Below are 22,596 nucleotides of genomic sequence, written 5' to 3'. Positions count from 1 at the left end.
TTTAATTAGATGATGTTAGAATTTGAATTGGCCTACCTTTAGCTCTTAATTTTATCAACAAATTGGTGACATCTCCATTGACGTTTTCATATTTGACCATAACCTATTTGGCTGTATTTCTGTTGCTACTCACCAATGCCATGGTACCACCAGATCTAGTGAGCCATTTGTTAATTTGGTAAGTCGTTGACTAATTACATTGACACCAACTTGGGGAGGAAAAAGGTTGAAATAGGTAGGCCATGCACTTTGGGCCACCTAAACTTGTTCAAAGAAGCCTTGAAGTGATTTTGTTAATGGAGTTTAGTTTACATTTTATTTGAATATCGAATGACATTTGTTTTTATTATTATTTGAGATAAGAGAGATTTGAAGTACCTTATAATATCAGAGATACGTAAACTTATGGTTAAATCAAATACTCAAATTCATATAGAAATATGACTTTAAGATAAAGATTATAAAAATTCTCAACCTAATACTATAGCAATATATATATATATATATGTAAAATGGTGCACAATTTTTTTTATAATATGGTAAGGGATATTTTCAAGTTTTATTTAAATTTATTTTTTTAGAACATACTTTTTCACATTAATTAATGCATTTATAATTTTATTTTTTAAATACTCCTCTTAATAATTGAATTCATATTGAAAAAAAAAACGAGTTCCTCCTTTTACAAATTCGACTAATTTTTTTAAACACAATGATGCACACTCACAATATTTCCATAAACTCATATATATATATATATATATATATATATACATTAATGAGTAATTGGTTATATTTTAATTAAAGTGTTAAAAAGTCATATAATATCAAATTCACACACTAACTCAAAACATATGATACTTATCCGTACCAGGATCTTAGATAAAAAAAAATAGTAAAATGAAAAATATATTGAGATGTAGGTGGAAGAATGACCATGTGATGACACCTAAAATGAATGGAATGACATTTGTGAAAAAAAAAAAAAAAAAGCGGAAAACTTGGTGGAAGAACCTTCAAATACCCGATTTGGATTTTAATTGTGGGGAAAAAGAAAAAAATAAGGAAAAAGTGATCACTTTGCGACGATGTTTAGACTGCCCGTTAAACCCAGCTTCTTAGTTGACCGTGGATGGCTAAGCCACCCGCAATCGTGGCATTTTCTTTGCGTCTGTTGTATTAGCAGAATAAAGGATAGGAATGCTTGTTTGAATCACGTGCAGGGCATAATTATTACAAACAATCATCAATTTTTGGTTCTAGTGGGGTTAATGTTGGGTGATCTTGAGGTAGTTGAGTTGAACTATAAACAATTAAACATACTTCTTACTAGTAATATTCATATAATAGTCTCATCTTTTTGGCTAATAATAACATAAAACAAGAGTTTGAAAAAAAAAATTTACTTTGTAAGTTAGACTCTGTTGCAAGCAACCGTCAAACTGAACAAACGGCGAATAAACATAATTTGCAGCACGCTTGAAGCAGCTAAAAAGAGATATTCGATAAGAGTATACAAGATCACATGTTTCCATGTACTCTCACTAGCTGCACTCACCAACGAAAGAAAAGCAAGATCGTATTTTTTAGAGTTAGAAAACATGTTTCAATACTAACAGGCTCCCCACTGCATATGGGCTGTGAGAGCTTGGGGAATAGAGGTTCCGTGCAAGTGTGTAGAGGAGTCCAGGGATCATGTTTTCTTTGGATGTAACTTTGCAAAATGAAGTTTGACAAAAGGTTCTTCAGCTATGTAGAATCAGTAGGGGAGTGGGGACTTGGACTACAGAGTTAAGTTGGGCAGAAAAGAGATTGAAAGGGAGAGCATTGATTTCTATTATACTATGCTTAGCATGGAATGCGTACATATGCGTGATACAAAGGGAAAGAAATAATCGACTATTTAAGCAAATGGAAGAGACCTCAGCGCAGGTGATGGATCGAATAAAAAATGCTATTAGAATTAGGTTGCATGGGCTTAATAGGATTGCTAGGGATGTTATTTAATAAAGCCTTTTGTGATGCATGGAGCCTTAATATTATTACGGTAGAATAAGCAGATAGTAGAATTTATTATTTGATTACTTGTAAAGTTGTGAATTGTTGTTTACTATAGCATATCACTGCTATCTTGGATGAATGAAATTTCAGATTTATAAAATTAAAAAAAAAAAAAAAAAGACATTGGACACAGATAAAAAGGAGATAAGAAAAACAAACTATATATATCTATGGCGAGCATCGCGTGCTTTCAAATACTTCTGCTTGACTATAACAGACTCCAATGCCTCATTCTGCTCAGCAATCTTAACACGTACAGTATCAAAATGTTCCGCCCATAAGGTCACACTTGACAGTCAAATAATCATCAAGAAGAAGAATGTAACCTGTGCAAAATTTTTTGGATATATACATATATATATATATATATATATTATGGAAAACTAACCATTTTTGGCAACGTCATTTTAATCAGGGGTGTGACCAACATGAAGGTAGAAGGCGATGGTTTCTGGAGGGGCAAGAGGATTATGAAAACAAAAATGATAAATTCCTCGTCTTGTGGCTTTGAACTCAAACTTATCTCCCGATGTTCCTTTCAGAGAGTGCACTAGATTACCACCTAGAGAGGTCACCTGCGCATAAAAGCCCTCATTAGGACGACAAAAGATTAAAAAGTTAATGGTAACATACTGTTTAGAGATGCAGGGTTCGTATGTGTCTTCTGCCAAAAGTGAAGAATGTGACAACTTTTTAATTAGTTCACGCTAAAGCTTTGAGACTTAAAGATTTGATTACATATATACATATATATATATATATATTGTGTTTTAGGTTGCGAGTATTATTTTGACATATCATACTATTATTAATATGACCCTTTTATTTTGCATAAAAAAAAAAAAAGAAATTCAATTGGCTTATGAATCTCTAAATCATGATTTTCAAGCTTATTTCAAACAAATCCTGTGTGCAAAACTGTAACCACAAAAAATACAATTTCGAAGAGGAAAAAATGAAGAAGACAATTCAAGTGGAGCTTACGGTGAAATCTATTTCAAGATGTTCAGAATTCCAAAAAATTTCATGATCCACGAATACGAAGCTTCCAGAAATTATATCTCCTTCAGAGAGGACGAGCTCGGATGCACATTAGACTTCCACTACTGTTACATAAAGAGAAAAAACATGGGAGACATAACAACTACGAAGAAATCCCAAGACAAAAATGAATTTTGCAAACACAAATTTGATAAATGTCTCCATTTGATTTTTTAAAATCTTTACTATTATTAGTTTACACGGATTGAGTTCTATTAGTTTCTTTGAACGTATTTAATGAATCTTGAATGGCACAACGTTTGCAATTTTGAAAAACAAGTTAAGGAGTTGGGTAGTATGGTTTATTATGGATTCATAATTAGTTCCACCATCTTACAAACAGAGCAGATCAGAACCACGATTCAAATGTAAAAACTTAGATGATGACAAATTTTTTTCTTCCATATTTGTAAAACATATTTAAAATTAATTTATAGTAACATGAAAGATGTAATTAAATAATTGATACATATTTTTCAATTCAAAAAGTTAAATTCGAATCTTTTCATCTCATATATACGTATATGTACGCATATAAACTTATTTAACTTGATAAATTTTGAATATAAAGAAATAAACACCTACAAATTATTTCTGTTATTTAAAGAAAGTGACAATATATAAATAGAATTCATTGATTTACGGAAAATATCAAGAAAATTAAAATAAATATTACTATAAAATTCCATAAATTTATATATTTGATTTAATTATTAAAAAAGCAAAAGTTTAATTTATATAAATACATATTTTTATTTTTTACCTATATTATTTTTTGTTCTCTTCAAGTTTTTATTATATAAAAACTTTGCCCAACGGTTAAAAAGCTAGAAGACGCTCTCCGAATTTCCTCTCAGATTGAGTCCCTAAATGTTCCTACTCTATTCTTCTGTTCTCTCAACTCTTTTTTCCATTCTCCGTTAGATTTTGAAAAAAATTAGACCCAACTTTTTTTCTTCTTTCGTTTTGCTAATTTATACAGTGGCATTTGCTTCATTCTTAGGTAACCGATTTGTTTTTGTTTCCAAAGGTGTTCGTTGGACGCGTTAACGACTGGAAATCTATTTGCGAGTGGAATCCTTCTAATGGCGGCCTTGATATGTGGAGGTTTTCTCTTCAATCCTTGCTTCTCTTTTTATAAATTTATATAATGAACTTTTACTCTGTAATTGTTTTAATCAGTTTCGTTTCTTTTTCTCCTTATTTTCTTCCTAGTAAAAAGAATGTTTATTTTTAAATTTTGCAGTGAGTTTGAAATCCAAAAAATTCTCTGGATTTTTATTCTGGGCATCTTTCAGAACATGTTTCTTGCAATGGCGGCTAGTTTGCAATCTCCTACAAATATTATTACACTTTCAGTATATTACTCTTTTAGTATGCGCCTGGAATTTTCATCAATGCTATTTTGAATTTTTTGAAATTGGAAACTATTTTCCTGAACGATTCTTCCTATATTATTATTCGTATTTAAAATTGATAAAATTATGTTAAATCTTAATGGCACCCACTGGATGGAACCCTTCTGCAAGTCCCAGTTATGTCCCATGCCTATATATGGGGAGGCCTCAAACAATAGGTATGCTACTTTGCTTATCTTCATCAAGGACTTAATTTGCTTTTATTTTCTGTATTTGAGTGGCTCTGATTAAGAAAAAGAAACGTTTTTGAAATCTTGCGTGGCTACATGATCGACTGTCAACTGCAAATTTTTATTTCTTTAACAGTATCGTAGCTCCGAGCAAAACGCAAAACTCTCTTGGCAGTTCTGTGTCTTTGGAAAACCCTGAGTTTTCAATTCATTCAAGAGCAAAATATTCCATGGAATACTCTCAGAAGGTTATTCTTCATGCAGGTGATGCACTTTTTTTCATGTAGGCTGGTAAGGTTAAGCTCTTACTTTCTATGAGAGTATTGCTAGCATTGTTAGCATGCTTCCCTTAACTTTCTTTTTTTTATCTTAATTGGCCCTTAAGTTTCAGAATAACACTGGTCTTTCTTTCTCCAATATCAATTCTATCTCTCTTCAAGTTTAGTACATCTTATTCATAAGTGACAGAGAGCATCTGCCCTCTTCTATAAAGTTCTTTTATTTTAGATTTGATTATGAGTGTAGCCAATGTAGTGCTGTCAGTCTGGCAATTATACTTTGAATTTGGAGATAAGAAGTTAGAAATTTCCAACAGTGATTTTGATGTGGAATTTACGCATTTTTATGAAAATGGAAGGCAAGAGTGATACTGACTAGGATGTGAGTGAGTGTACATTCAATAATACTTCCTAGCTAAATGCGATATGTGCTTTTTCCCTTTTACTCGGGTTGGTGGGTCACTTGATCATCTCCTATTTTATAAGATTGAGTACTTCATTTTATAATATTTGCTTTTTTTCAGTTTATTTGCCCATTTGAAATTATTTCTCCTTTTGACCAGAAGTTCAAAGCTATTTAATCCTATTGAATGTGTTGTCCTTGAAGGAAAAAAAAAAAACATTGAATCTTTTTTGATACAACAAATACTTCTAATCTATTCTCTTTTCTCTACAACCAGTTTTGGAAACTCTCCTTACCCTAAGGGAATTGTTGAAATTTGGAACCAACCAAATACTTGGATGCCTTAGCACTTTGATTTTGTACTATAGCCACTGTTTTAAACAGGAAAACCGAACCTTAAAGTAAAGTTGCTTGGTGCTTTGTGAGTTGACTTTTCTGTTGACAGCTGTTCTAGAGAATCATAAAAGACATAGTGAGCTAGTGAAGCATATACTGTGAGGGCATCTGTTCATAAGACAAAGTTATAAAGTAAATATTGTGAAGGAGAATTTTAGCCTTTACAAAAGATTTAGGAACTTTATTGTCTTTTCTTGATGTCATTGAGTAAAGGCCTACCTTTAACTTCATTTTTAAAACTTAAATGTTGCTTGCTTTTTTCATCACTGCCTGTTTGGTTTATAATACAAACTCACTAACCATTAGAAGTTTTATTTTTCTTTTTCCTCTTGACAATATATTCTTGTTGGAGCTACAGTGTTTCTTATAGACCATTCGGTTAGGTGATTTTCATTTCCTATTGATACAGGTTCCACCAAGTAGATGGCGATGATTTGACAATTGTTGTTAATTATTGGTGGTGCTCCAGCACAATGTCTAGCTTTGCAGACCATATGAAGGCATATTATTTGCACAAAATGTTTTTAATATTTTTGCTTTTTAAAATATTTTTTATCCTTACCATATTTGCCTATGAAAATGATTCTATTAATCACTATTAATATTGTAAGCTAACTTGAGTTTCTGTTTCTCATGGAATGAACTTGTTATGTGAAGGTTGACAGACAGAGAAAAGGTATGCATGCTGCTATGCTTTTTGCTGCAGTTATGTTTTTGATTCTTGGTTGGGCCAACACTCCTCTTGTCTGGTCATTTCAACATTCTATGATACACTGTATGCTTATTGGTGAATCTTTATTCTTGATTGTGACTTCTATCCGAATTGTAGTCTTTGAGTTTGCAGAACTTTTACCCATCTCCAGAATTGTAATTTTAGATATTTTTCTTTGCATTAATAGCTCATTTAAAGAACGGAAACTGTTTTCTTAGAAATTTGGGTTTAAATCATGTATTGGTCCAGGCAAATCCATTATATGTAAAATAAGAGATAAATAAATCGAAATGCTTTTAATGATCTTATTGACCCGACCAGGAATTTTTATCTTGTAGCTGTATCTTGTACGGAAGCTTGAACTTTTTGGTGGAAGATATAATTCTTCATCTGCTTTCTGAACTGTTTTTTAATCTCATCAATTCTTAGGGAGATAAGCAGCACTGTTCTTATGTTTTACCACTTTTTCTTTATTTCTGTGGATTGAAATGTACTACATTATTTGCTTGTTCAGTTGTCCCAGGTCCATCAGCAACTGAGTTGTGCATTCTATCAGGAAAGGACCAAGTACTTCTCTAGGGTTCTTCTGCTATGTGGAGACAGGAGAGAAATATACCAGAGAAGCCATGTAACAAAGTTCAGTATCTAATAAGCATGCTGACTTTCTTAAAAAACAAGAAAAGATAAACATTCTGAGAAACCTATGTTATGTTTTTATTTGGTCATGTTATTCTTTTAATTGATAAGGAAATGAAAGCCACTGATATATCAAATTATCTCATCAGAGTTTTATAAACTAAATCTTCAGTGAACTTTTGATATCTTGTTGCTTATCTCTAACCAGTGTGGACTAGAAACATGATAGATGATGAATTAGGCAGCATTGGTTAATGTGATAAACAGCGTTGTTCTTATGTTTCGCCACTTATTCTGAAATTTTGTGGATTGAAATGTACTAGTCTCTGCTTGTTCAGTTGTTACTTTCCTTTTCATTTTCCTGGGTCCATCAACCACTGAGTTAGGTATTCTATTAGGACAGGACCAAGTACTTCTCAAGGGTTCTACTGTTATGTAGAGACAGCAGAGAAATATACCTGAGCAGCCATGTAACAAAGGTCAGTTTCTGACAAAGCATGCTTGACTTTCACCAAAAACAAGAAAAGATAAACATTCCGAGAAATCTACTGTTTTGCTTCGTCATGTTGTCCTTTAGATTTTTCTTTTAATTGATAATGAAATGAAAGCCGCTAATATTGTTTTGCTTGCATTCTGTGTGAATTAAACTTGATAATTTTTTCAGTAGATCATTTTGATTATAGCTTGGATTAGGCTAGCCAGAGAAGGGATTTGAAAGGGAAGGAACAACAACATAGCCTTCTTTTGCATGAATTGGAACCCTATGCTGTCCAGGCTTTTCATCAACTAGTTGCTCTAGCTCATGACCAGGTTAATACTTCTGATTAAAGCCTACCTGCATTGTCTACTTCAACAAATGGTTTGATGTGTTATGCAACAGATGAGCAAAATAAAACTTTAATTACTGAAACATTTCATTTAGAAGATGATCCAGTAGCTAAAATTTTCTGGATCCTTGAACTGGGCATCTTTCAGGATTTGTTTCTTGCAATGGTGGTGAGCTTGCATTCTCCTACAAACGTTGTTACACTTTCAGTATGCGCCTGGAATTTGCACTAATGCTGTTTTAAATTTTTTTGAATTTGGAAACTATTTTTCTGAGCTATTCTTCCTATATTTTATTTTTATTTTAAAATTGAAGAAGTTATGTCTAATCTTAATGGTTGGTGGCATTGGTGCTTGTCCAAGCAAGGATTCTGTCCTGTTCTAACACTTGTTGTGGAAAACAAAATATGAAAAAATTGGATTCTGCATGAAAGAACTTGAAACAATAGCTTGATGAATGGTTACCTATCAAATTTCATTGCAAATCGCACTCTATTATTCTTTTTACTATAATAAATTGACTTGATTTCTTTCATTCTACCTTGCTGGATTTCTTTGTTCTCTTACTTTTTTATTAAGAAATAGTTAGTTAACCATTTGTGCTGTATCACTTTCCAGCACAACTTCCCCCGAACTTTGGAAGCTCTAATGCTTCTGATCAAAATCAACCAGTGTTGTTTAATTCAACAAATGGTTTGATGTGTTATGCAAGAGATAAGCAAAATAAACTTTAATGACTAAAGTATATCATTTAGAAGATGATCCGGTACCTAAAATGCTCTGGATCCTTGAACCTGGCATCTTTCAGGATTTATTTCCCACAATGTTGGTGGGTTTGCAATCTCATAGAAACATTGGTACACTTTCATTATGTGCCTTGAATTTTCATAATGCTATTTTGAATTATGTTGAATTTGGGAACTATTTTCTTGAGCTATTCTTCCTATATTATTATTTTTGTTTTAAAATTGAAGAAGTTATGTTGCATCTACTCCTGAATTGGTGCTTGTCCAAGTAAGGCTTCTGTCCTGTTCTAATGCTTGTTGTGGAAAACAAAATATGAGAAAATTGGATTCTGGATGAAGGAATTTAAACAATAGTATGATGAATGGGTTACCTGTCAAATTTTATTGTAACTCACCTTCTATTGTTCTTTTTACTATTCTAAATTGACTTGCTTTCTTTCATTCTACCTTGCTGGTTTTCTTTGTTCTCTCTTCTATTAAGGAATAGTTATCCATTCTTGTTCTATCACTTTCCAACACAACTTCCCCTGTACTTTAGAAGCTCTTATACTGCACTTCCTTTCACCTGTGGGGCAGAAGTCCTTACACAAAAATTTGATGAGATAGATAAGCAGAACTCTTAAGAAGATCAATCTGTACATGTTAATTTTTGCAGGGTGATCTCGAGATAGTAAATTGATGATTTGATTCCGCATGAAGGAACTTAAAACAATAGCTTGATGAATGGCTTACCTATCAAATTTTACTCTAACTCCTCTATTGTTCTTTTTACTATTCTAAATTGACTTGCTTTCTTTCATTCTACCTTGCTAGTTTTCTTTTTTCTCTTTTTTATTGATGGAATAGCTGCCCATTTGTGTTCTATCACTTTCCAGCACAACTTCCCCTGAACTTTTGAAGCTCTAATACTGCACTTGCTTTTACTGGTGGGGGCAGAATCCTCACTCAAAAATTTGATGAGATAGATAAGCAGAACACTAAAGATCAGTACATGTTATTATTATTATTTTCTGAACAAATACATGTTAATTTTTCTTGGGTTATGATTTAGTTTTTCATTTCTAATTAATGTAGTGGTTTTTGGCATCACTATGTTATTCATATTCATGATTTCAGGAACAAATTCTACCAGGTCTTCTATGGTGTATTTGATAACCAATTTGCAGCTATGGATGCCATTCTAAACAGGAAAGAAACATTTGCACATCAGGTGATGCTTTGACCTTGTATAACTTTTTCTTTCAGAACAGAATATAAGTAGTTATCATTTTATGGTTTCTGAGATTTGAGATATAAGGAAAAATTTTCTGCTCAAATACAAGTCCAAGAAATGTTTTATTTAAGTTTAATTTTCTTATGTGGATGGGGAGAGGGAGAGGTGGATGGGTAGTTTGAGCTGATTGGAGGAATAAATACAATCCTCATCCAGAACTACGTGTTGGTTAATGTAAATGGTTTTTCATATCAGTCCATCATTGTGGTTTACTATGACAGGCCTAATTGGAATTGCACAAAGGATAAAAATTTTGTTGTTCAAGGTTGGTTTTAATTCTTTGGTTTTCACATTTTTTTCATCAGCAAGAGATTCAAATTTGTTAGTAGATGGGTGAGACAATGCAAACAACATGGAAGCTTGCTAGGTTTATTCTCGCCATCCTTCTGCAATTATTATCTCTTTTGCTGAGTTTTTCAGTTATGAGTCAAGTGTTGAAAACCCTGTCCCCTCGTGGCTTTGATAGATGAAAAAGAGGTCATCATCTGATTCTACTCATACTGCTCTGGATTATTTCAAATAAAGTTGCTCTTTGGACCTTTGTGCCCAATCATGTTAATTTTTATTTTTGTGCATCGTCATCAAAATTGCGATTCTATTAGGTATTGTTTAGGCTTTGTCTTTCCCTTCTTACAGCTGTGCAGAATAAATCTGATTTAAAACTTTGAATTACTTAATTATGGTTTTCTGATCCATCACCTTTCACCACCCCCTCCCCCCCCCCCAAACAAAAAAGCTGGAGTCTTTAACTTTCCTTATAGCTGCACTTATTTTCATTGTCCTTTTTGTTCTTTCCCATCATTATTACATCAGCGTTTATGCATGTTTATTGCTTTAGCATGTTTTACAATGGCCATGTTTGCACAAGGGCACACATCAACATCATGCAGGTTGACTGTAAATTCTTCCAAGCTTACCAAATAATATTTTGGTGCATATGTTTTGAAGGTTTTGGAATCTTTTCTGTGAGAAAATTGACAATCCAAAGTATAGTAAATTTTATTGAATTATGATGCATCATACTCCCAACAGAGATTAAATTCTGAACTTTTGCATTCTTAGTCTTATACTTTTGTGTTGAAGGCATTCAAAAATTTATTGGATAAATACTTGGGAGGGAATTTTGATGTACCAAACCTGTGTGTTGGGCGAGACATCTCGTGACACATTCTTCTTTAGAGAATTAGTCTCAAGGTGATCTGGAAATAGCAAATCAATGCATATTTAATCTCAGATGCTTTCTGTTGCAATCAGTACTTTTACATGTAAGTCAACAACTATTTTGTAGAATATAAATCATGACAAACCTTGAATAGAGCAGCATATCTCGGTTAAGCTTAGATCCTGTATGATTCAAATTACAAAGCTCTTCCCGTTGCCTTTTCTGAATGTTTCATTAAGATTGTGTTGCTAGCATAAACATTTTTAGAGAAAGAATCCCTTGTACATGAACTAGATGAAAATGGTGAGCATGATGCCGGGTGTAGTTAATTTAACTTGAGATAAGTATCTGCTTAGTGGAACACTGATGTGCATTAAGGAGAAGAAAAGTAGGGGGACAGCAGTCTTCCTAGAAGTTAACCACATCCACGCACAATGACACCAACCTGCATTATTTTATTGTTGAAATGGGCATTAAGATTGCCATGATGCGGTGGACTTTCCTTAATGAGTTTATTAGAAATGACCATTAGTAGTGAGGAAATGAGGACCCCTTCTACTCATATTGGATCGTATCTATTGTGAATCTCTTTGTTGTAGTCCCTTTCTTGTAACTATCTTTTGCTGAGCTTCTATTTGCTAAGTTTTAAAGTTTTTATTCATGAAAATAGCAAGTATTAATGAAAATGGGCTTTTAAAGTTATTGGCTTTAGCAACAGGGTAGAAAGGTGCTTTTATTTTTATATATTTAGGATGAAGAAAGTCATACAAAATATCTGTTTCATATATTCATTTGTCGTGCGAATGTTAATACTGAGAGGGAGGGGAATTGCAGCAGAGGGTAAAAGAAAAGAAAAAGCACAGAAAGGAAGGGTTTGTTAATCATTAGGATTGGAAGGGAAGCCAAGGGAAGGAAAGAGGGCAAAAGTAAGGTTTACTGAGATGACACATGCAAGTGCCGTTGAGAGAGGAAAGGGGAAAGAGGAAAGAAGTGGGAATAGAAGAGAAGCTTTTGGTTTTGCGCAGAAGGGAGATAATAATAATAATAAAAAAGAACAAAAAAAAAGGGCAGTCTTTTTTAGTGGGCAAATGGCATGTATATTGTATCTTAACCCTGCAACTATCACATACTTCCCAAAAGCTTGGATATACCCATGAGCACTGAACTTCTACTTTCACTAATCCCAAGGCTCTCCTCTCTCTCAATGTCTGGTTGTATATACTAACAAGGATTTGCTATAATCTTTTTTATTTTTTTAGGAGGTTAAAGTTGTTAATGAATTGGATTGATCTCCTAACAATTGACAGACAACCCATTTGTTACTAAGCAAAGTTGAACTGCTCTCTTTAACCTGAATTGATGCTTTTAACTATTTGTTATTAGGCAAAGTTGAGCTACTCTCTCTAACTTGGGTTGGTGCATTTTACTAATTACAGCTCTGGTCAGTAGCCCAAAATCAATTTCATGCTTACCCTTCAATCTCATAATAAATAATTTTGTGTAGACGTGTAAGACCTCGAAACATTCAGATGCCAGATGCAGATGGGATGGATCGGGTGGGTCACGCAATCAAAGCAGGGAAGCAGATGCCTAATTTTATTTGGATTTTGGACTTCATATCATGTAAGTTCAGCTGCCAGCCGAAGGCTTGTGATATGGGGACAGGCACAGAAACTGATAAAGGTGCAACAGGGAAAAAAAGACTGAATTATTGATTCAAACGTTCAAAGTTCCATCGAGCATCTTTTTCATAACCGTTGACATTTTTTCATCTCTCATTCATTCCTCTTCTGTGTCCTTCTTTTTATTTATTTTTTTCTCTTTTGTTTCCTTCTGGTTTAGTACCACTACGTCCTGGACCACCAAAACGTAAACGCAATTTCACATAACCTTTTCACTCACGCTTACAAACAAGTTTTACAGCCCCTACCCAACCCTCCCTCTTTAGAAAAGGCTTCATACTTCTTTAGTATATAGTATTTTCCAATTTCTTTCTTACTATCCCAAAAGAAAGTGATTGGGGAAAATTTTTTTCTTGGAAATTGATTACCAACCAGTCCTTACGTGGAATTCGAATTGTGAGGAGGAAAGGAAAAAAAAGATGTGATTGAATTTGCAAAGAAATGGTCACATATCATATGGTTTGGTAACTCTGGTTCTGGCAGTCAATTACGTTCACTTGCATTAGTCAATAGATTCGATATTAATGATCTATTATATTGCGATTAGTTATTTTATTTTAATTCCATCTTTTAAATGTTCTCTTTTTCTCAAGAGGTTTTTGTAACTCTTTGGAATTGGACCTAACTTTACATATACAATTTCCCAAAAAAAAAAAAAAAAGAGACATGAGTTCTTGCCTTGTTGAGTCTTGATTTAACTTTATTGTAATTATAAGTTGTAATTTTCTACCTGGAAATATCAAAAAGAGAGTTTCGAATGTAGTATTTGTCCGAGAGAGTACTTTTTGTGAACAATGGAATTAAAATTAAACTCTTTAATAACAACATTCCTTATTCATTGGTGACACGTATATACCATCAATCATGCATGAATGCCTGTAAAGTGAATTGAGCTTTGACCACCTTGCAAGGAATAGGCAATGTGGGGAATAGAGATGTCAAATCGGCTGCCATGACATGGGATCGTGTTTAGCATGATTTATTATTATAAATATATTTGTGTCCTGTTTAATTAAAATTTTGAGTTCATTGAGTTGATATTAAAAGTTAATGTTAATACGTGACACACGGATTAATATGATATGATATACAAGTATTAATATGTTGTGTTATATTAGTTTATAAATATTATAAATGAGTTTAATCTGTTGATTTTTAGTTATGTTTTATATTGTTTTTATTATGTAATGAATTTTTTTATCCTTTTTATATTTTATGTTAGTAATTTATAAAAATTAAATTGTATCAATAAATTTATTTATAAAATATTTAAATTATTAATAGAATTATAATTTTTTTATTTTGATTTATCATTTAAAAAAAACTATGAAATAAAAATTACTTAAAGATTGATTATGAAAAATTTAGAATAAGACAAAACACATATGTGAATAAATCATCATATAAGCCTTACTAACAAGGCAAATTAAATAATAATGTTAAATTAATACAACCCATTCACATATGAATTAATTTTTTAATGAATTATACTAGCCCAATACAACTCATTTAATACTTCTTATGGGGAAGACCTGCATTTGTTAGTTATATGATGCAATATAATTCAGAATTAAGAGCACCTCAAAACATTCAAATTTCTTGTTATTTGTGATTCGTGTTGAGCTTTCTTCAAGAATTTGCACATTATTAATTAATAATCATTATTATAAATAAATATGCATATATATATATATATATACACGCACGCATGAACTTTTACACCATCATTTTCCTTTGGTGCATATATAAAAAAAAAGAGATAACTCTAAATGCATCCATTTTTGGCTGTGATATTAGAGAAATAGAAATTTCAGAAGCAGCCCTACCACCAGATGTGGGTTTGGTTAGATGATCATATGATTAAATAATTTTTAATTTTTTTCTAAATATGGGCTAGCTGTCAGTTCTGTGCTTCCGTCAACTAGGTTAGCAGGGAGAACTAGAAGGGCGGGATCGTCAATCCAAAGAGAACAATGTCTGGCCTTCCACCGACATGCTTACCTCATCTCTTTCTTCTGCTCCTCCTCCTCTCGCTACCTTAATACTGTAAAATTCTTAATTCTGTTGCTTTAAACGAAGGGTACAATGGTAAGTCTATTGCGTGCATTACAGGCATTTCAATCCATGAAGCGTACGTGTAGGGTCATCATCATTGAGAGAAGAACGAATACTCACGTGCAAGACTGAACTAATAGCGGATGAATGAATATTCCTTCCTTTATTCCCTTTTTTTTTCTTTTTTTTTTTCCCTTGAGCAGATGATAACAGCCCATTTGAAAATAAATTATTGCTTGTAAAAAATATTCTCTCAAAGAAAGAAAAGATATAAAATTGTACATCCATTCTTATTTTCCAAACTTACGATTTCTATTTAAATTCCTTATAATTGATCTTAGAATAAATGAAATTTCGAGTTATAATTTCCACATCATGTCAAGACGTGAATATAGAGTAGAAAACAAATCATATCAATTGGACCGCTCTTTGCAAAGTTACAAAATAAATTGAAATCTAAGCTTGAGACCTTCACTTAAGTCCATGACTGAAGGGGAATTAACCAATCTTTTATCTCAAAATGTCAAAGATATTGTTTGAAGGGGAGGTTAGGAGAGAGGAGACTGAACAAAGAAATGAATATTTTTTAGATTCATTCGATTTTTGCTGTTTATAGTAAAAGTAAAAAACTTGAAAGTTAAAACTTTCTCGATGGATAATTCATAACCATTGGGCGTTTTCTCCACTTGGTGTATATTCTTTCATGGAGTCCACCTCACATAGCTAGTCAAGACAAATGCAACTTAATTGTGAAAGAAAAAGACGGCAAAATTTTTTATAAAAATTAATAATATTTATCGATAAATATTTCTTGCCTTTCAAAAAAACAAAAAGACTGGGGAAATTTTTTTTTAGTATAATTTCCCTCAAACTCATATAGTAGTTAAAAAAAAAAAATTGTGATCCATGTTCAATAGCTGTCATGATAAAAGATAGGACATTACCAATAAAGGAAAATTTGAGAGGTACTTGTATAGATGCTTTGCGTGTGACTTTTTTTCCTTTGTAAAGAAAGTAACAATACCACCGCCATCCACCATTCACACACCTAGCAACTAATTTTTTTTTTTCAAGAAAATAAAATGTATGATTTATTTATATAATTATTTTGTGATATTTAATAAATTTAAAATTTAAATCATACATTAATAATTTTATTTTTATCATCAAATTACTATTTATAAAAAGTAAAATAAAATATATTATGTACAAAACCAAAATAGAAATATTTCTCTTAGGAAATTAATATTCCCTTATGATGAACAAGTTTACTACGTACCATTGAACACTAGTCGAAAGATTGACAGGGACTAAATTAATTTAAACAAAATGCAGGTAAACTACTAAGCTTTTTTTTTTTTTTTTTGGGAAATTAAAACTCAAATTACAATTTTTTTTTCTTTTTTGCTGAAAAGAAGGTGACTAGCTACTCCATGGATTATATTATGGCCCTTCTTTCTCACTCTTTTTTTTCCCCCTAAACATAGAAAAGGGCATTGATGTCATTATAAGAAGGGCTATCTCTAAATTATTATTTTACCCTTTTCTTTTCACTGTTTTTATCAATTTCTTTTTTTTTTCTCCTTCAACAGCCACCCCATGTTTCCGAGGCAGGTTCAGCGAATCCAAAACGTTGGGGTTTCAACTGCGAGGGGTCTCTCCCAAGGTGACGCAACTCCACTCCCCCCGCATAGGCTAGCACATCGCTCACGTTCATGCTAACGTTAACATTCCCATTGCCACCACCGTTATGGTGATGGTCTCCAGTCAAACCTAGAAAGTCCCTGGTGAAACGTTCGCAGCTCTTCTGCCACGTGGCCAGGTTTCCAGCCGTGAAGCCCAAGAACTCCGGGGAGAGATGACTCGACATGTTGTTGTTGTTGGTGTTGTAATTGTTTATTTGCGAGGCGATTGGACCAACGGTGGCAGCCTTTTGAAGGAGAGCTGTGGCTGACAAGTGAGGAGTGGCCGACATGGCAGCATTGGAGGAAGGGTTGTTGTTGACGTGGAGATTTTGGAAGGGTGAGGTGATGAGGGCCTTTGGAGGTGGCGGGGGTTCTTGGAAGAATGGCGCGAAATGGAGAGTCTCAGGCCTGACATGAAGTGGGTTATTAGGGTTAGGGTTAGAAGTTTGAGTAGGGTCGACCCATGGGTGGAGAGAGATATGGGATTGGAAAGGGAAAGGAGAAGATGAGTTGGGGTTGGAATGGGATGTCAAATGGTGGAGAGCTGGATTTGTGGTGGCTGTGGAGGCAAGTTGGTTGGCTGAGAGTCTTGCAGTTTCTTCAGCTAATGCATCGCAAAATGCTCTGTGAGTTACGAAGCTGTCCTTCCTACATAGGTTTCACAAGAAAAAATTTACAAGGTCGTAATTAATTGCATTAGCAAGCAAAAGAAGAGGAAATGAATGACACAGATGTGTAATGGTGGATCAATTAAGGGGTTTTAGATTGTAATGGTTTAACAGATGGAGGTTTGATTATCCCTCAAGAAAGAGAAAGTGAATGTGGGATTTTGACAAAAGATAGAATGGATGTTCTCGCTTATGGAATAGAAAGAAGAAAGGGGATAGACTTAGGATCGTGCATGCGCTATGTATCATAATAAGTTTACAGAAAATTAAAGGAGAAACTATCTTTGTTGATCAAATATAAAGGAGGAGAGAGAGAGAGAGAGATGAATGACAGTTAATTGAAGAGTATGCATGCAAAGATGGCTCAAATTTTCAAGCATTTGGTAAATAATGATGGATACTGTTAGTATTTTGAAACTAGATCTCTTCATCCATGTAGCAAAGATATGCAATTGAAACGTGAATCTAATTGATAGAGGGGAAGGAAAAAGAAAAGCAAAATCGTCTGCAGATATTTTTGCAGATTTATTCAGTTTTACTCATGATGAAAGTTTCAGAGATTCAGTATTTTCTGCAAATTAATGATGGCATGCTATATGAAAGAAGAATATAGGAAAGAAAAATAAAGTCAAGAACGCTGGTAATAATGCAGGCTTAATAGCTATTGAATCGTGAAGAATACGATAAAATACTAAGGATTATGATGACTGTTCCTTATCTTTTTACTATATCGTTTATTTTTCAGACATGAACATGGCAGCTGGTTCAGATTTCAGAGGCATTGCTTTCAGTTTCTCTTCACAAGGTCACCGGTAACAGACACTTGTATTAATGGTGATTAGTGTCTACTTCGACGAAACGAAACCTGCCGCTGCATTTAAGTTCCAGATATATTCCATGCATAGCTTACCACTCTTGTGTAAGAGAACAACTAAAAAAAACCCACTAAACCAAAAACAAAAACGGCCTTAAAGACACTTCCCACTTTGAACTAAAGACCAAGAGTTCTATGAATCCCCCATTAGAGTCCATAAGTGATGAATAGCATAGAAAAGAAACATCAAAATTTATAAAGAAGGAAAGGTTGGAAAACTGAGAAAAAAAAGAAAAATATAAAAAAGATAATTAAAAAAGGATCAAACATCTCAATTATGGTTTTTTTTTAATATTTTTTTAGGAGAAAAAAAGAGATATAAAAAATTACCTAGAGAAAAGGGTTCCACAGTCACATCTGTATTCTCTTGTTCCACAGGTCTTAGAATGAGCCTTCCAATCTGATTGAACAGCATAGATCTTTGAGCATTTCTCACACTTCCACTTTTTCTCTCCGTGTTTTCTGCAATAGTGTTTTTTGATTCCAGTAAGGTCACCTAAAGCCCTTAAAGGATGGTGGTGGACACATGTAGGCTCAGGACAAACATAGGCTCTCTTTTTTATCTCTTTGCTGTTTCTTTGCTTCAGCTTCCATGGAAGGTTATGGCCTCTTCTATGAAGCTGAAGATTCTGATCTCTCTGGAAACCTTTGTTACAGATCTCACATACAAATCTGTTGGTAGCCAATAGCGTTTTTGGAGATAAAGCAATCACTTCAGCATCTGGATCTGTAAAAGCACCAAACGATTAAAATAATGGAAAATTTGAGAGAGATGGGAATTAACAAAGTCTTACCTGGGTTCCCTGGGAGGCTTCTCTTCTTCTTAATTTTTTCTGGCTGCTGCTGAGGAGAAATGGTTGAAACAATAGGATTTAAGCGACCAAAGTCTTCAACTCTTGTACCAGAAGAAAAACTAGCCTCCTCAGACAAAGAAGTAGAATTGGACATAGCTGCAGGAAACATGCCTGAGAATTAAGAAGCAAACTTCAAGACAGAAAAACAAGAGAAAACCTCAGAAGACTAGTCTGATCTCTCTCTCTGTTTGTTTGATATCTTGTTCCACTTTATTATTAGGTCTTGTTCAAAGAGTGACCACTTTGCACCTTTGAAAGAAACAACAAGAAAGAGAGCAGCAAAGAGTAGCCCAGAAATAGAGAATCCCTAGCTCTCTGGACACAAACTAAACACAGGTTTGTTAATAAACAGGTGGCAGTGACATGTAGATACAGAAAGGCATCATTCATTGGGAGGAAAAAGCAAAATATCGTGAAGAGATGATGATGATGGGTTATTCTCCAAGTCGCTATCTAGCCATGGATTGCTTGTCTGATCGACTCTGCTACGAAATTCAGATCATATATATCTCTTTCCTATCTATCTCTTAGAAAACCAACAAGAGCTGAGAAATATTTCTCTCCCCATGCAATCAAAACATGAGGAAAATACAGACAATAAGATGGTTTTTTCTCTAAACCTCTCCACTACCCAGTAACCCTCCCCTTTCTATCCGTTTATGTGTATATAAAGATTCACAAATAGATTGAGAGAGAGAGAAGAGAGAGACCTTCAGGACCAGGGTTCTGTAGATAACAGAGTACAGCAGGTGATGATTACACTGGCAGACTAAGGAGAGATGGGGTGGTAAAATTAGACCCCAAAAATAAATAAATAAAATTTCAGGTGAGGAAAAAAGGCTAAGAAACCCAAAGGAAACGCTAGGAATTTTACAGAGGGAAGAGAGAGGTGGCTGCTCAAAGCAAGGACTAGGCACCAGCTCACTTGATTCAGAAAAAAAAAAATTTTCTCCATTATAGTTTTAATAATAATTTATCTTTTGAACTCTCTGACGTTGGCACTTTCTGTCTTTTCCTTTGTTCCTGTTATAAAACACCCAACAATCTTCAGTTCATATATCAACATTTTTGGCTTATGTTATTAAGCTTTTAGATTGTGTTCTTTTATATCCATAATTGAACTCTTGATTTCTTGCATCATGGCCACTAATTCATACACAAAAATTATCAATTTTTTGATGATTAGAATTACACACTTCTAGTTAATAGTAGCTATTAACATTGTCCATTCAAATGTTGGAATGAGTTTTTGAAATCTTAATGAATATCTTTACATTCCACTACGCATGTAATTGATGATTTTTATACCCCTTCTGTCTCTCTTTCTTTTGTTATTATAATTCTCTCAAATCCCTATTGTGTGTAGTGAAAGAGCTCAACTCAAGCAATTGGGAAGGCCTCTCTTCTTTTTCTCTCTTCTTTATATAATTTTATTTATTTCAAACTCAAATTTAGACACGATAATTTATATATTTGTATTATGTAAAATATTAATAATTTATATATTTACATTATTTTTATACAAAAATTACATATTATAGTTCGTATCGACATAAAAATATAAAATATATATTTTTATTTTATTAAATTTATTTATAATTTTTGTTAAAATTTTAAATTATATTATTTTTTTATTTTTATTTGTATAATTTTCGTGTAGTGTCACATGTTATGTTTGAGATATAGCATCAAATTGACGATTTTATTCCCTTTCATTTCGTCCAAATCAGGTGACTTCTTAGGTATTTTCTTAGCATGAATTGATATAAAAGTAATTGCATGTAAAAATATAAGGGGGATTCCCTTCAGAGGGCATGCAGTGGGCTAAACATGGCCTGGGCAGCTCCTTAGTCCTAACAGCTGATGATATATCTCCATTATCATATACACTAACTAGACATGTGTAAGAGATAGGTTATGGCGTTGGGAGAGACCCTTCGAGAAAACAACTACTAGCATATATAATTATGTTCTTGAAGCACTTCGGAATCCTATGTGATATATATGAGCCGGGGTCGTTCTGATATCCAAAATCTATTGAATCATTTGGCTTCTGAGTGAGATTCATGCTCCATTTCTTTTCGGCTAAGATGAGATATACGCTTCATTGATTCACCTTTTAAGGCCGGAGAGTCTTTTGCGTTTGCTTGGCGTGTATACTATAACTATTACCACCATTTAACATAACTACATAACTACCCTCAATCCCTCACGATCTCTCCAATTCAATAATGTGGCTTTTTCTCATAAAAAAAAAAGGTTAACTCAAAACCATATTTATAACTTAAACAAGATTAAAATAAGAATTTGAAAGATTATCTCAAGGTATAAACCTGGATTTGATATTTTCTGTCCAAGATGGCCAAAAATGTTCCTTGTCATAATAAAACAATAAAAGCAAAAGAAAGGGAAAGAAAGATTAGTTGGGACAAGAAGTTACTCTAAAACATGAGCTTCGATACTGGTAATTGGACAAGAAGGAAGATAGATACACAGCAAGAGAAAGACAAAAGGAAACCCCATTTGGCTGACTTGTTATAAAATCTTGAACTAGTAGAATACAAAGTTAAATAGGGTGGTCTCTGATCTAATATTATAGTCTTTTGCAAACCTAACTTTATTGAATGTATGATTCGATTTTAAAATCTTGACTAAAAACAAGTACCTGAAACCATTAATGCTAACAAACCAATTAGACTAATTCAACGTTTGGGTTTTGGTCTTAAGAGGAAAAAAAAATAAATAAAAGATCCCATCAATTTGGGATTGGCAGTTGGCACATGCTCACGGCCATTGGCCAAAATCCCAACAAAACAAATATAAAAGATCTTACCTTTTCAAGCTATTCAAGTACTCATGCAGAGGTATCATAGCCATCTAATTATAGTCTTTCAATTGGCAATGCAATTTTCTGATTCTGATTTTCTACTTTTTTCTTTCCTCTGTTTTAATGCATGCAGAGAGAGGGATTGGAAAAGAATAGTGAACCCTAACCAAGGGGCCCATGCGCTTATTCACGGGTTCTTCTATTACCAGATTCTCGCATGCGGTTTTGGCTCTTTTACCGCGCAAGAGCACAAAAACAGGTTTTTTTTTTTTTTTGGTGCAGTAGGGGACCAATTTTTGGGGTCTTTTTCTATGTTTTCCTGGAAATTTTGTTATAATTTTCTCCTTTGTCCTCTTATCTTATCAAGATTCTGTTACCCAAACTCAGCTATTTATTTGACTATCTAATAAGCTCAAAGATTGTTACCCTTAAGGCATAGTGGTGTTATAACTATGTTGGACAAGTTACTAAATTAAGAACGTTAGAAAACAAAAGATCAAAAAAAAAAAAAAAAAGAAGAACCAATTCCCTTGTTCTGAATTGCAGTCTTGCTATGACCAGTAAAACTTGATTTTTCCATCTCTAGCTTGGTTCTATGCTTACTATGTCTAGCAACATCATTGATGGCACCAGCTTTCACCCATTAAATAAGGACGTTGCATGTCGCCAAATAGGAGCCATCCAACATGTTGAGAGGTCCAAATAATTGCTTTTAAGGATAATACCGAGTGTCCCAATTTACTAATTCATGAGCCATTATTATTATTATTATTATTCATCTCTTTTTTTTAAGCACACACTTCTCAATCTTTTTCCATTAGGATTAAGTA

The 22,596-nt window shown here is 33.3% G+C and overlaps 2 protein-coding genes and 1 pseudogene across 29 annotated transcripts; 1 reads left to right on the top strand and 2 right to left on the bottom strand.

Annotated features, from left to right (window-relative positions):
• Window positions 1-1,414: 1,414 nt before the first annotated feature.
• Window positions 1,415-3,507, bottom strand: LOC111306432 (transmembrane emp24 domain-containing protein p24beta3-like; annotated as a pseudogene).
• A 380-nt stretch (window positions 3,508-3,887) lies between these two features.
• Window positions 3,888-12,898, top strand: LOC111305226 (uncharacterized). Of its 27 annotated transcripts, none has more exons than XM_089750424.1 (9): window positions 3,931-4,209; window positions 4,349-4,678; window positions 4,827-4,954; window positions 6,177-6,267; window positions 6,425-6,443; window positions 7,003-7,115; window positions 7,514-7,594; window positions 9,819-9,896; window positions 12,626-12,898. In XM_089750424.1, exons 6-9 carry the CDS (start codon window positions 7,071-7,073, stop codon window positions 12,713-12,715), a joined length of 294 nt encoding a protein of 97 aa, XP_089606550.1. In that variant the 5' UTR covers window positions 3,931-4,209; window positions 4,349-4,678; window positions 4,827-4,954; window positions 6,177-6,267; window positions 6,425-6,443; window positions 7,003-7,070; the 3' UTR covers window positions 12,716-12,898. The 27 variants fall into 27 exon arrangements, 8 of the variants coding, with proteins under 8 accessions (XP_089606544.1, XP_089606550.1, XP_089606548.1 ...); XM_089750422.1 differs by having other exon boundaries at window positions 6,994-7,115; XM_089750418.1 differs by lacking the exons at window positions 6,177-6,267; window positions 6,425-6,443 and having other exon boundaries at window positions 3,888-3,974; window positions 4,133-4,209; window positions 7,519-7,594.
• Window positions 12,899-16,080: 3,182 nt separating this feature from the next.
• LOC111305225 (protein indeterminate-domain 12-like) lies at window positions 16,081-19,858 on the bottom strand. Of its 2 annotated transcripts, XM_022902552.2 has the most exons (4): window positions 19,650-19,858; window positions 18,880-19,035; window positions 18,416-18,812; window positions 16,095-17,191 (listed from the first exon to the last, which is right to left on the bottom strand). In XM_022902552.2, exons 2-4 carry the CDS (start codon window positions 19,031-19,033, stop codon window positions 16,444-16,446), a joined length of 1,299 nt encoding a protein of 432 aa, XP_022758287.1. In that variant the 5' UTR covers window positions 19,034-19,035; window positions 19,650-19,858; the 3' UTR covers window positions 16,095-16,443. The 2 variants fall into 2 exon arrangements, with proteins under 2 accessions (XP_022758286.1, XP_022758287.1); XM_022902551.2 differs by having other exon boundaries at window positions 16,081-17,191; window positions 18,880-19,858.
• Between the last annotated feature and the right edge of the window lie 2,738 nt (window positions 19,859-22,596).

Source organism: Durio zibethinus, chromosome 21 (assembly GCF_047325235.1).
Source record: "Durio zibethinus cultivar Kanyao isolate XHJ-2024 chromosome 21, ASM4732523v1, whole genome shotgun sequence".
Taxonomy (NCBI): Eukaryota; Viridiplantae; Streptophyta; class Magnoliopsida; order Malvales; family Malvaceae; genus Durio; species Durio zibethinus.
This window is presented reverse-complemented; position numbering and strand designations above follow the sequence as displayed.